This window comes from Urocampus carinirostris, chromosome 12, assembly GCF_059441175.1.
Source record: "Urocampus carinirostris isolate Australia breed hairy pipefish chromosome 12, RoL_Ucar_1.0, whole genome shotgun sequence".
Lineage (NCBI taxonomy): Eukaryota > Metazoa > Chordata > Actinopteri > Syngnathiformes > Syngnathidae > Urocampus > Urocampus carinirostris.
Window position 1 is genome coordinate 9640000 of NC_142360.1, and position 12426 is coordinate 9652425.

The 12426-nt window shown below is 41.1% G+C and overlaps 1 protein-coding gene across 1 annotated transcript; it reads right to left on the minus strand.

Annotated features, from left to right (window-relative positions):
• Nucleotides 1-3219: 3219 nt before the first annotated feature.
• Nucleotides 3220-6188, minus strand: LOC148354890 (uncharacterized). The gene is made up of 2 exons (XM_088349623.1): nucleotides 5922-6188; nucleotides 3220-4447 (listed from the first exon to the last, which is right to left on the minus strand). Exons 1-2 carry the CDS (start codon nucleotides 6115-6117, stop codon nucleotides 3495-3497), a joined length of 1149 nt encoding a protein of 382 aa, XP_088205749.1. The 5' UTR covers nucleotides 6118-6188; the 3' UTR covers nucleotides 3220-3494.
• Nucleotides 6189-12426: the final 6238 nt, after the last annotated feature.

Genomic DNA, 12426 nt, shown 5'->3' on the forward strand with positions numbered 1-12426 from the left:
GTAAGTATATATATAAAATCAACTTTGTTTTATCCTCCAGTGTTTTACAGTCAATTTAATATTTACTCATTAGTAATTTTGGTCTTACACGTGTATTCCATTGTTCATCTAATGTTTTACTTGCTGCCAACTTGAGTGGGACCTTTTCCTTTTGTAAAGTGGTTGCCAGTTTCAAATTGGACTGTTTCACCATCACTGAAAAACAAATCATGTGACTGCTCAAGTTTCACATGAATCCAGATAAAAAGGCCAACTCCCATCCAACTCGGTGCATTCTCCACCCAAGTGTGAGGACAACGCCCGTCACCTGAAGATTGGTTCCAAAGAAGAACACTTAGTGACCTTTCGGTTTCTTGCTGTAAAACAAAACACTCAACTATAAAATCTATGTGTCTTGTCGGTTTATTGTGTCAAACTAAGAATTTTTTCATATGTTTGATTCAGTGAACGTAGGATTATTATATAATTGATGTGCCTTTTCTAAGAATCTACAGGACTGTCTCAGAAAATTAGAATATTGTGATAAAGTTCTTTATTTTCTGTAATGCAATTAAAAAAACAAAAATGTCATACATTCTGGATTCATTACACATCAACTGAACTATTTCAAGCCTTTTATTATTTTAATATTGCTGAATTTGGCTTACAGCTTAAGAAAACTCAAAAATCCTATCTCAAAATATTAGAATATCATGAAAAAGTATACAAGTAGGCTATTCAACTAATCACCTGAATCATCTAATTAACTCGAAACACCTTGCGAGGGTTTCCTGAGCCTTAAAAACACTCAGCTTGGTTCAGTAAACTAAATCACAAGTATGGGGAAGACTGCTGATCTGACTGCTGTCCAGAGGACCATTATTGATACCCTCCTGATGGAGGGTAAGACACAAAAAGAAATTTCTCAAAGAGCAGGCTGTTCACAGAGTGCAGTTTCAAAGCATATCCACAAAAGTCAAGTCAAGTCAAATTTATTTATATAGCCCTTAATCACAAAAATGTCTCAAAGGACTGCACAAGATTACAGTTACAAAATTACACAATTACCTGATCTTAAACCAGCATGCGGGCAAGGAAAACTCAAAAACCTCAGTGTGAGGAGAAAAGAGAAACCTTGAGAAAGGACCTCACATGTGGTAATCCCCCTTCCAGGATTGACCAGGGTGAATTACAATTAGCATTACTGTAAAAAGTCTGTTGGAAGGGAAAAATGTGGCCGGAAACGCTGCACAACCAAGAGAGATGACCGCAGCCTTAACAAAATTGTGAAGAAGAGCCGCTTCCAGAATTTGGGGAGCTTCAAAGACAGTGGGCTGTAGCTGGAGTCCAGGTATCAAAAGCCACAGTTCACAGACGTGTCCGGGAAATGGGCTACAATAGCCGTATTCCCATGGTCAAGCCACTTCTGAACTCAAGACAACGGAAGAAGCGTCTGACTTGGGCTATGGAGAAGAAGCACTGGACAGTTGCAGAGTGGTCCAAAGTCCTCTTTTCAGACGAAAGCAAGTTTTGCATTTCATTTGGAAGTCAAGGCGCCAGAGTCTGGAGAGGAGCAAAATCCAAGTTGCTTGAAATCCAGTGTGAAGTTCCCACAGTCAGCAATGGTTTGGGGAGCCATGTCAGCTGCTGGTGTTGGTCCACTGTGTTTCATCAAGTCCAGAGTAAATGCAACTGTGTACCAAGAGATTTTAGAGCACTACATGCTTCCATCTGCTGAAAAGCTCTATGGAGATGAGGATTTCATTTTCCAGCATGATCTGGCACCTGCCCACAGTGCCAAAACCACCAGTAACTGGTGCACTGACCATGGCATCACTGTCCTTGATTGGCCTGCTAATTCCCCTGACCTGAACCCCATCGAGAATTTGTGGGGTATAGTTAAGAAGAAGATGAAAGACACCAGACCTACAAATGCAAATGAGCTGAAGGCCGCTGTCGAAGCATCCTGGGCATCAATAACACCTCAGCAATGCCACAGGCTGATTGCCTCCATGCCACGCCGGATTGATGTGGTAATCCGTGCAAAAGGATTCCCAACCAAGTACTGAGTGCATCGATGGACATTTTCAAATGTTTGATTTAGTTTTGCTGTTATAAAATTATTTTTTTACTTGGTCTGAGGAAGTATTCTAATATTTTGAGATAGGATTTTTGAGTTTTTTTCAGCTGTAAGACAAAATCAGCAATATTCAAATAATAAAAGGCTTGAAATAGTTCAGTTGATGTGTAATGAATCCAGAATATATGACATTTTTGTTTTTTTAATTGCATTACAGAAAATAAAGAACTTTATCACAATATTCTAATTTTCTGAGACAGTCCTGTATTCTTTTTTAGAAAGAGGCAAATAATCTAGTGCTCCCTGGAAATCACAGGTTTGAAAAAGCCAAGCCATGTTGCAGTACCTTGTACAGAAGTTTTAATCTACGGACTTTGTTCTTTTATCAACACAACGATCACCCTTACAAATGTTTTTTATAACCTAATATTAATCAAGCCTCCTCACCTCTGACGACCAAACCCTTTGGTGCAAACAACTGTATGCTTATATGTCTTCATACATGGCTTACAAGAAGCACGGACTTACAATATATGTGTATTGGTAGTGGCATTTTCCCCATGAGGCAAGTAAAAAAAATGAAATGTCCAGTAGAAAGACACTGAATAAAGATCTTGGATTCTCATATTATACTTTCTTTGTTCGTTAAATTTCGAGTGAGGAGAATGTTGGTCGATTAAGAAGCTGGATATGAACTGCTCTATTGGCAGAATATATTTTGGAGACAACAGCATTACAAGTCTTCAATCGGACAATCTTAGCAGTAGTCTCTCTTACATTTGGAAGCAAGATGTGTATGCCTTTTTTGAAGCTTGTATGGGTCAACAGGAAAACGCAACTTCAGTTTTCTGCTTCCCAGTTTTTTGTTATCAGCCAATTCTCAAAGTTTCAGTTTGTCTTTCTCAAGGCGTTGTATCGGTCAACAGGAAACCGCAACTTCAGTATTCCGCTTGCACCTTGGTCTTTTGACATTAGGGTGAACTTAGTTCTTTCACTCAAAAATCCTGACGTTAGTTTGAACTTGTTGTTTGCATTGATAATATCCGTTTATAATAAAAGCTGATATACATCATGTACAATAGGTCTATAACACCAATGCACATGAGGCTTGTTCAGCCTAATGTACTGGTCGGTAATAAAAACGACTTTATTGTCTTAGCTCAAGAGGTTAGAAAAATTACTTTATTCCATGTCAAAAATACTGCTGATGTCAACTCATTTCAGAAAAATGGTGGGCCTGTCAAAAGCGTAGCAGGGCTTATGACGTGACGAGATCAAATGCTCCAAATACAGTAATACACAACCTTCAAAGAGTAAAATAGATTTCTCAATGGTCACAAGGACAATCTTCACAATAACAATCCTTCATATATGACAGAGATGATAAATTAGGTAATATTTGTTTTGTGCAAAGAGTCTGGCAGATGTTGTGACTTTAAACTTTCTTTTTAGTGTGAGTTATCATGTGTGTTCTAAGATATGACCTTTGAGAGAACTCTTTATCACACTCGGAGCAGGCAAAAGGTTTCTCTCCAGTGTGGATTCTTATGTGGTTTATCATGTCGTACTTCTCTTTGAATCTTTTATCGCAAAAGGAACAGGGGAACGGTTTTTCCCCAGTGTGAATAGATGTGTGTCTTTTCAAGTGAAGCTTTGTCTGGAATTGTCTATCGCAGTATGAACACGCGTAAGGTTTCACTCCAGTGTGCAACCTCATATGCGTAATCATATTGCCTTTTTGGCCGAATGTCTTCCCGCATTCTGAGCAGCTGAAAATCCGTGACGCGTTCCAAGTTGCGCCGCTGCTCGGGTCGTAATGGACCGCCAAATGGCTTTTCAACTTAGCCTTTGAGGAGAAGCATTTGGCACAAATCACACAGCTGTGAGGTTTATCCTTGCTGTGCGTTGCTAGATGTCTATTTAAAGAGCTTTTATGGATAAACGCTTTACCACATTCAAAGCATTTAAAGCGCTTGTTGTAGTGATGAGTCTTATTGCCTTGAGATGTATTTTTAGCCTTTGACAGTTTTGGGGTTTGGTCAATTTGAGCAGTGTCAGGAAAGTGTAACATCATGTTGTTTGTATTGCACAGCAGAGCTAATTTATCCGGCTCAGAGTTTAGGCTTTCATAGCTTTTTCTTGCTGAGAGATGTTGATCCAAATTCTCTTCATTTTGAATGTGATGAAGATGCGAGGACTGAGCATTGTCCTCTTCATACTTTACATTTACATCAGTCAAAATGTACACAGTCACATCTTTGTTCTCCTGCGTTTGATTGCTCCACACATCCTCTTCCTCCTTTTTGATATGGGTCGGCTCTGCTGGTGCTGATTGACACAAAGAGGGAACTAGTTCTTGTTGACGCTCTGAGGGAACCAACTGTTTGTCTGCGAGAGAAGGAGGATGACATATTAACATAGGTGACATTTTAGAAAAAAAGAAAATGGGAGGGGTAAATGCGGAGGTAAAAAATATCAAAGGAAAGTGGTAAAATTGTGTCAACAAATAGGTTGTGAAGATGGAGAGAGCTTTGTCCATCTTCTGCGTGCTCAAATCAACAGCCAGGTTCCGCAAGATTTCAACGATTGAAACAAGAGATGAAGACAAGAAGTTCTTTCAAGGTTTTCATAACAGTAAAACAAATTACAAAATGATATCTTGGCTTGAGCTATATATGCAAACTGTTTGTGTGTGTTACAAGGACTTTCACTAAATAGCACCAGTGTTTATAAAACAGATGCTGGCTCTGAGAACAAATCTTGAAGAAGGGGCGGGCCATTACAAAGACAAAACATTGGTTGGTGCAAAATCTGACAGGATCCAGGACAAGTCTTAAGGGATTCTTTGATAGCATACGATATATAATTTGAAACCATGAGAAGACTGACTGAAACGTCAAATGACAACCATAAAAAGTAAACACTTATCTCAAATACTTAATGAAAAGGTGCATTTATTGCATCTGAATGAACAAAATGATTAAAATAATTATGCTGTAATTAGAAAAATAATTAAACGGAACGTACTAAATTATCAATTACGCCCTTCTGTAATGTATATATGCAGTGACATATTTTTATATTGAATGAATGAATACAGTTTATGCAGGCACAGCAGATGATTCAACAGTAGACAAAAGGAAAGAAAAATATAATTACCCATCAAAAAACTGAAACAGGGGAAGGGGATTTTCTCAAGTTTGAGGCATGGTGGAAAAAGATGAGTTTTAAATATGTTTCAAACAGGGGCAGAGCTTTAGGGGTGCTGAGCAGAGAGTCTGGCTGGTTAAAATAAACGACATTTCGCTTAAAGTGATTTAGGATAATTCAACAATGTTCTGGCGTGTCACCGTCATACACCGAAACACAGACTCAGCCGCTATGCCGCACGGGACACAAGCTGGGCAAAAGAGGAGCCGGGAGAGGGTGAAAGCGGTTCTAGGAATCAAATGGACTGAAGCATTTCAAGGTCGGGGAGTATTTCTGATGCTGTGCTGTTCAAATTGTTTTTGATTCTTATTTTTCTTTAATCTAGCAATTTTCATCACTACTAAGCCTATGTCCTTTAAGGAAAAGATCATTTTTAAAATGCTAAAATTTTGGGGGGTTCTTGGGTTGAATTCGGGGGTCCTTGAGAACCCCAAAAAACGGTCTGGTTACGCCCATGGTTTCAAAGCATTTCTATCGTGTCACTGAGGCGAACCAATCAAATACGAGACTCGCGTTTAAAAATTGTAAAAGACAAATTGAGTAAATCGGATAAAATGGCAAAAACGATTCAAAGACTAGAGCATTGACATTAATCACTACTTTGATCGATCTGTTGAAAAGGTCAACCCCAAAACATAGAAACATGATTAACCTGCTTCATCGTGCACAACGACGTGAAGTGGGTCAACGGAATTCAGCAATTGACGCTGTCGTTCGTTCTCCTCTTTTGCTCGACAAAGGTGAACCTCGTAGTCAGCTATCGTTCGCTCAAATATTTGCATTATTTCTTCAACTGCTACGTCAATCCGTTGCCTAAGCAACTCTCGTAAAAATCGGACTTTGCACATTTTCGCTCGACGATATGCGGCAAAGAAGAGGGGCGACGTAGTATTTATTACTGCGCATGCGTGAAATAATGTCTACGGGATGCATTTGGGAACAAAAAAAAATTAGAATCTAATAGAAAAGAACGCAATGGTTGGGTGGAACCACTAGTGTCGTAGGGCCACCAATTCTCTGTGGTGTCTTGGGCAAGACCAGCCTGGTGGCCTCATTCCGCTCTAGTACACGGGCCCCGGTGTTGTAGGTTTCTCCATTTTCCTCACGTTGGGGTTTTTAGATTTTCCTTGCCCTCGTGTAGGTTTTAGATCAGGGGATGATGTAATAATAGTCTGTAGTTTGCATTAATCTGTGGTCTGTGCAGCCCTTTAAGACTCTTTGCGATTAAGGACTATACAAATAAAAATGACTTGACTTGACAAGAGAAGTCTTTGTTGTGATTGACTTCAATGTAGTGAAACATTGTATGCAATGAGGGTAATATGATGTGTCGGACACAATTGCACTTGAACATTGGCTGATTTAATTATGCTGCTTTTGTTAATTTTTATGGTACCCTGCTTCAACTTTTACTTTGAATGCGTATATTGGGCTTTCTATGTGTAACAAGTGTAATATTAACTTTTGTTTTGTTTAAATTCCTGCTGAAATATGTTTGTATAGTGTGTGTATGTTACGTCGCTCATTGCAGGTAAATTGTTTCCGTTTTTTATACTCGTTATTGTAATTATTTCTATTTTCATAAATATAAAAAAAGGATGATGTTGGTTACAATTCAGATTGAAAAATATGTCGAGTTTAATTCATTGTAAAAGTTAAAACCACTATACTGTTAAAAGTATCTTGTTGAAATGGATGTAAAAATTATTGTCATGGTTGATTTTCTGAACTTGTATTTTATCTCAACTGTAAAGAAAACTATTTGATATGCTTTGAACAGTCTCCACCGCGCTGCTAACGATGTTGAGAACCAGCGGAGGTGCTAACCACATGTCTCCAGTGCGCTGCTAACGTAACTGAAATAAAAGCCTCATCATCCAGTCCAGCCTGAATGTGGATCCTTGGTGGGACGGGTACACCGCTGTTACATATGGGTATTGAATATTTATTCTGAAGATCGGAGCGTGGTCAAATGGGCAAAACGGGTCGAAAGCCAGAGCGGGAGATCAGAGCGTGGTCAAATGTACAAAACCGGTCAATAGCCGGAACGGGAGATCAGAGCATGGTCGGTGGTCAAAAACGGATCAATAGCCGGAGACAAACAGGAAATCAGGAACAGACGAGTAGGATATGGATGAAGACGGGAGCCTGAGTCAAAGTGCTTGCCTTGCGTATACAGAGGTTCGCTGACGGACTAACAGGGAGTGACTGGAGTACTGAGTTTAAATAGGAGGTGAATCAATCAGGCAACGAGCAGCAGCTGGCGTCAAACGAGCAGGCACAGGTGAGGGCAATGAGTAATCATGACATTTAGGGCACAACAAACAGGAAAAAGATTTCTCCACAGTGTGTATTTGCACCTGTCGGTCCCTGGGAGGCTTTAGAGAGAATATTTTCGGGCAAAACAAGCAGGCAAAAGGTTTCTCTCCAGTGTGCGTCCCCATGTGTCTGTTCAGAGTTCCTTTCCAGCTGAACATCTTGCCGCACATTTCGTTGTCACAATATGTTCAACCCATTTTGTAACAATGACAATAAAGGTATATTCTATTCTATTCTATAATTGAAGAATTGGAAGTTGAGATGATTGGCAGAATCACCTTTGCCATATTTGAAACACTTTGAAAGCTCTATGGTGCAATCGCTGCGATCCGTCTCGGACAACGTGACATCACAAAAATCCATATCATACAGTGGAGTGTGCGCTTGTTTCTTTTCACTGCACTGATGTTCTCCTCCGGATGACTTCTCTGAAGCTGAGAAGAGTAAGCTCCCTTTTCATCACGTTCATTTTTCACTTGGCAGTCAGCCGGTGAAGAGGTGGTGAGATCGCTCCCATTCGGTCCTCGAAGATGTTTGTCATTCTGACTGTTCCCCATGGTTTCTTCCTCTTCTTTAACATGGATGGTTTCTGAAGATTGGTCTTGCTCAACACAGGAGCTCCAATTAAACTGCTGCTAATAGGGAACCTCTTCAAGATGCTCGTTGTCAACAAAACAGTATCAAAGGAATACTATTGTAAAATACCAGCCTTGTTCCAATATATCGGGTACAACTTTTAAAGCATGTAGTTGTTTTGCCTATCTCGAGTCTAAGGGATATACCTGTCATGGTCGCCTTGGCGACCGGTCTGCCCCGCCCCCTGGGCCCAGCTGAAGCAGTTCAACTAATCGAGTGTCTGCTATTTAGGGCTGGATTGTGGGCTTTGCGGGTGCGGGCTCATTACATATACACACTCCCGGTCTGTTATGCCTTGTCCTGTTTTAGTTTAAAACATTGTCCGTTCTGTTATGCCTTGTCCTGTTTAGTTTAGTTGGAAGAATCAACTGTTTGTTTCGTCATGTCCCAGAGTTTTGGACAACTTTTATTTTGTTAAATAAAACTTTTGGATCGTTACGCAATTGAGTTCTCCCTTCCTGCCTCCTGCCTCCATTCTGGTCCGATCACGCCTTCCACTCCCCACCACGCCTCGTGACAGAATGAGCCCGCCACGACAAGAACTCAGCGAACGATCCCAGCGCGACTTGGGGAGAGCTGGAGAACGCAGTTTGGCAAGCGCCCACTGAGGTGGTCTTTCCTGCCCGTTCGAACCACGGCCCCGCCCGTCGTGGCCATTGCTGTGCCTCGAATGGGGTCCCGGGAAGAATTGATGCCTGCCTGTTCGACTCTCATGCCTGCCTGCCCGACTCCCGTGCCGATTGCCTGCTATTCCGTCTCCCCTGCGTGCCAGTCCGACTCCGACTCCGCGGCCTGCCAGTCTGACTCCGTGGCCTGCCAGTCCGACTCCGACTCCGCAGCCTGCCAGTCCGACTCCGACTCCGCGGCCTGCCAGTCCGACTCCGACTCCGCGGCCTGCCAATCCGACTCCGCCGCCTGCCAGTCCGACTCCGACTCTGCCGCCTGCCAGTCCGACTCCGACTCCGCCGCTTGCCAGTCCGACTCCGACTCTGCCGCCTGCCAGTCCGACTCCGACTCTACTGCCTGCCAGTCCGACTCCGACTCTGCTGCCTGCCAGTCCGACTCCGACTCTGCTGCCTGCCAGTCCGACTCCGACTCTGCTGCGTGCCAGTCCGACTCCGACTCTGCGGCCTGCCTGCCTGTTCGACTCTCCGGTCTGCCTGCCTGTTCGACTCTCCGGCCTGCCTGCCTGCTCGACTCTCCGGCCTGCCTGCCTGTTTGACTCTCCGGCCTGCCTGCCTGTTCGACTCTCCGGCCTGCCTGCCTGTTCGACTCTCCGGCCTGCCTGCCTGTTCGACTCCCTTGTTTGTCTGTCTGTTTTCGCCTGTCCAGTTTGCCCGCCGGACCCCCCCCTGCCGAGCGCCGATTCCGATCCGCCCGACCCAGATGGCGCCTGCCTCTCCCCGTTCCTGCGTGTTCGGAGGAGGGAGCGGGGTTGCCCCAATCGTGAGCGTCGAACCATTCCGGGGCGCGAGGTAGTAATTTTTTTTTTCTTTTTGGGACCTCGGGAGCTGTCCCTTAAAGGGGGGGCTCTGTCATGGTAGCCTTGGCGACCGGTCTGCCCCGCCCCCTGGGCCCAGCTGAAGCAGTTCAACTAATCGAGTGTCTGCTATTTAGGGCTGGATTGTGGGCTTTGCGGGTGCGGGCTCATTACATATACACACTCCCAGTCTGTTATGCCTTGTCCTGTTTTAGTTTAAAACATTGTCCGTTCTGTTATGCCTTGTCCTGTTTAGTTTAGTTGGAAGAATCAACTGTTTGTTTCGTCATGTCCCAGAGTTTTGGACAACTTTTATTTTGTTAAATAAAACTTTTGGATCGTTACTCAATTGAGTTCTCCCTTCCTGCCTCCGTTCTGGTCCGATCACGCCTTCCACTCCCCACCACGCCTCGTGACAATACCAGGCCATTGCTTGTAATTTTTTTACTCACAAGTAAACCTTGGGCTGTCAAGGTCAAAAAGCTACAAAGTTGTAACAATATGAAAACCATGTTTATTAAAATCACATGTTTACAAAAGCTGTCTCATTGACCTGAAACGTGAACATATAATATGGGCTGTAGAACACAAATAATAAATACTACTCTCTTATTAACACAATTGAAAATACACGTTCCCAGCAAGCGATCCTAAAATTAAGAGGACGGCAATATGAAGCCCCATAAAGCACTGACGCCCACAAGAAAAATGCTCCACACACACGTAGGGGGTTCAAGGTGATTTATTACCTCGATACGCAGTAATGTGGACAGATGAATGTATAACATGCTTGTGTAAAATACGCCCTGAATAAAAAATATATATATATTTGAAAATGTATTAAGAGAGTAACAGAGTAAAAGTAAATGGTCTGCATTTATATAACGCTTTTCAAGTCAATGGAGACCTCCCAAAGCGCTTTACAATGTGTTTCACACTTACCCATTCACACACACACTTACACACCAATAAGGAGTCAGCCATGCAAGGCGCCTAAGTGAATCATGAATTGTTCTGTATTACTTTGTGCTTGAATGAATGAATGAATGAATGAATGAATGAATGAATGAAAATTTTATTTCGAACATAAAAATAAAAACAGGACAAAAACAATGAGTCAACAACGAAATAATGTCCCACAAAATGTTCGAAAAGGGGTAGTCAGAAGCAGATGCTTATTTTTCCTACCCCTTTATCTTCCCTATTAAATACATTTTATAGATAGCTCCCTCTTGTGTACAATACAACAAAATCTCATGGATATACTTATTACATAGGTCAGATATCAATAATTATAAGTTACAATAATCACATATTTTATACACTAATCTTCGCAATACCCGTCCCTCAACGTCATAATGCGCATAATGTCACTGCGGCACCAGTGATAATATCAATAAAAATAAACACAATATTTATAACAGTTCTGATGTGATAATAGCACAATAACAACAAGTTAGCCATGGTTTGAAGTGCAGTATTCCCAGTCTCCCTCATATCCCATTTTCTTCATCTCTGTATTTCGCCAGTAATGCTTTTTTGTATTTAAATTTGAACACATGGATATTTGGACATTGTTTGATTTCATTTTACAAATTATTCCAAAGTCTGACTCCACACACAGACACACACATACTTCTCCTGGTGGTTCTCACCTTTGGGATTTTGAATTCACCACAGCCCCTCAGGTTATAATTTCCCTCCTTCCGAGTGAATAATCTTTGTATGTTTTCTGGCACTATGTTTTTGTTGACTTTAAATAACAGTTGTGAAGTGAAAAATTTTATTAAATCATCCAGTTTCAATAAATTGGACTGCATGAATAAAATATTGGTATGATCCCGATATCCTACCCTGTGTATGGTTCTTATTGCACGTTTTTGAAGGATAAAAAGGGGCTGTAGTGAACTTTTGTAATTATTTCCCCAGACTTCTGCACCATATGTTAAATATGGCAGAACGAGAGAACAATATAATAAATACAATGCATTATAATGTAAAAGAACTTTGGTTTTATTAATTATTGAAATGCTTTTAGATACCTTTGTTTGTATGTGTCTGATGTGTGTTTTCCAACTTAGTTTATTGTCTATTATGACCCCTAAAAACTTAATTTCTGATACAATGTCTATTGTGACACCATCCATTTTTACTTCTAAATTTTGATTTGCCTTACGATTACCAAAGAATATTACTTTGGTTTTATTTAAATTTAAAGATAATTTATTTATATCCATCCATACTTTTAGGTTAATTAGTTCACGATTAATACAGGTTACCAAATCCATATAGTTATCATTTGAATAGAAAATGTTAGTGTCATCTGCAAATACTACTATTTTCAATAGTTTTGAAACATTAAAAATATCGTTAATATATAAATTAAATAGCTTTGGTCCCAGGATAGAACCCTGTGGTACTCCACAACAGATGTCCAAATATTCAGATGAAAACTCTCCCATTTTTACATATTGCTTCCTCCCCGTCAAATAACTTTGAATCCATTTCAAAGCCACTCCCCTGATGCCATATCTTTCCAGTTTTTTTAATAGTATATTATGATTAATGGTATCAAATGCTTTTTTTAAGTCAATAAATACCCCGACTGCGTATCTCTTCTTTTCTATACTGTGGGTGATTTCTTCTACTGCATCAATAATTGCCATTGTTGCTGATCTGTTTGCTCTAAAACCATATTGACTTTCATTAATCAATTTATGTT

Excerpts from the sequence above, each read along its gene's own strand:
- LOC148354890 (XM_088349623.1), bottom strand. The coding sequence starts at position 6,117 with ATGTGCAAAGTCCGATTTTTACGAGAGTTGCTTAGGCAACGGATTGAC. Across the intron at positions 4,448-5,921 it reads CGTTGTGCACGATGAAGCAG|ACAAACAGTTGGTTCCCTCA; the intron begins GTTAATCATGTT and ends CTTCTCTCGCAG.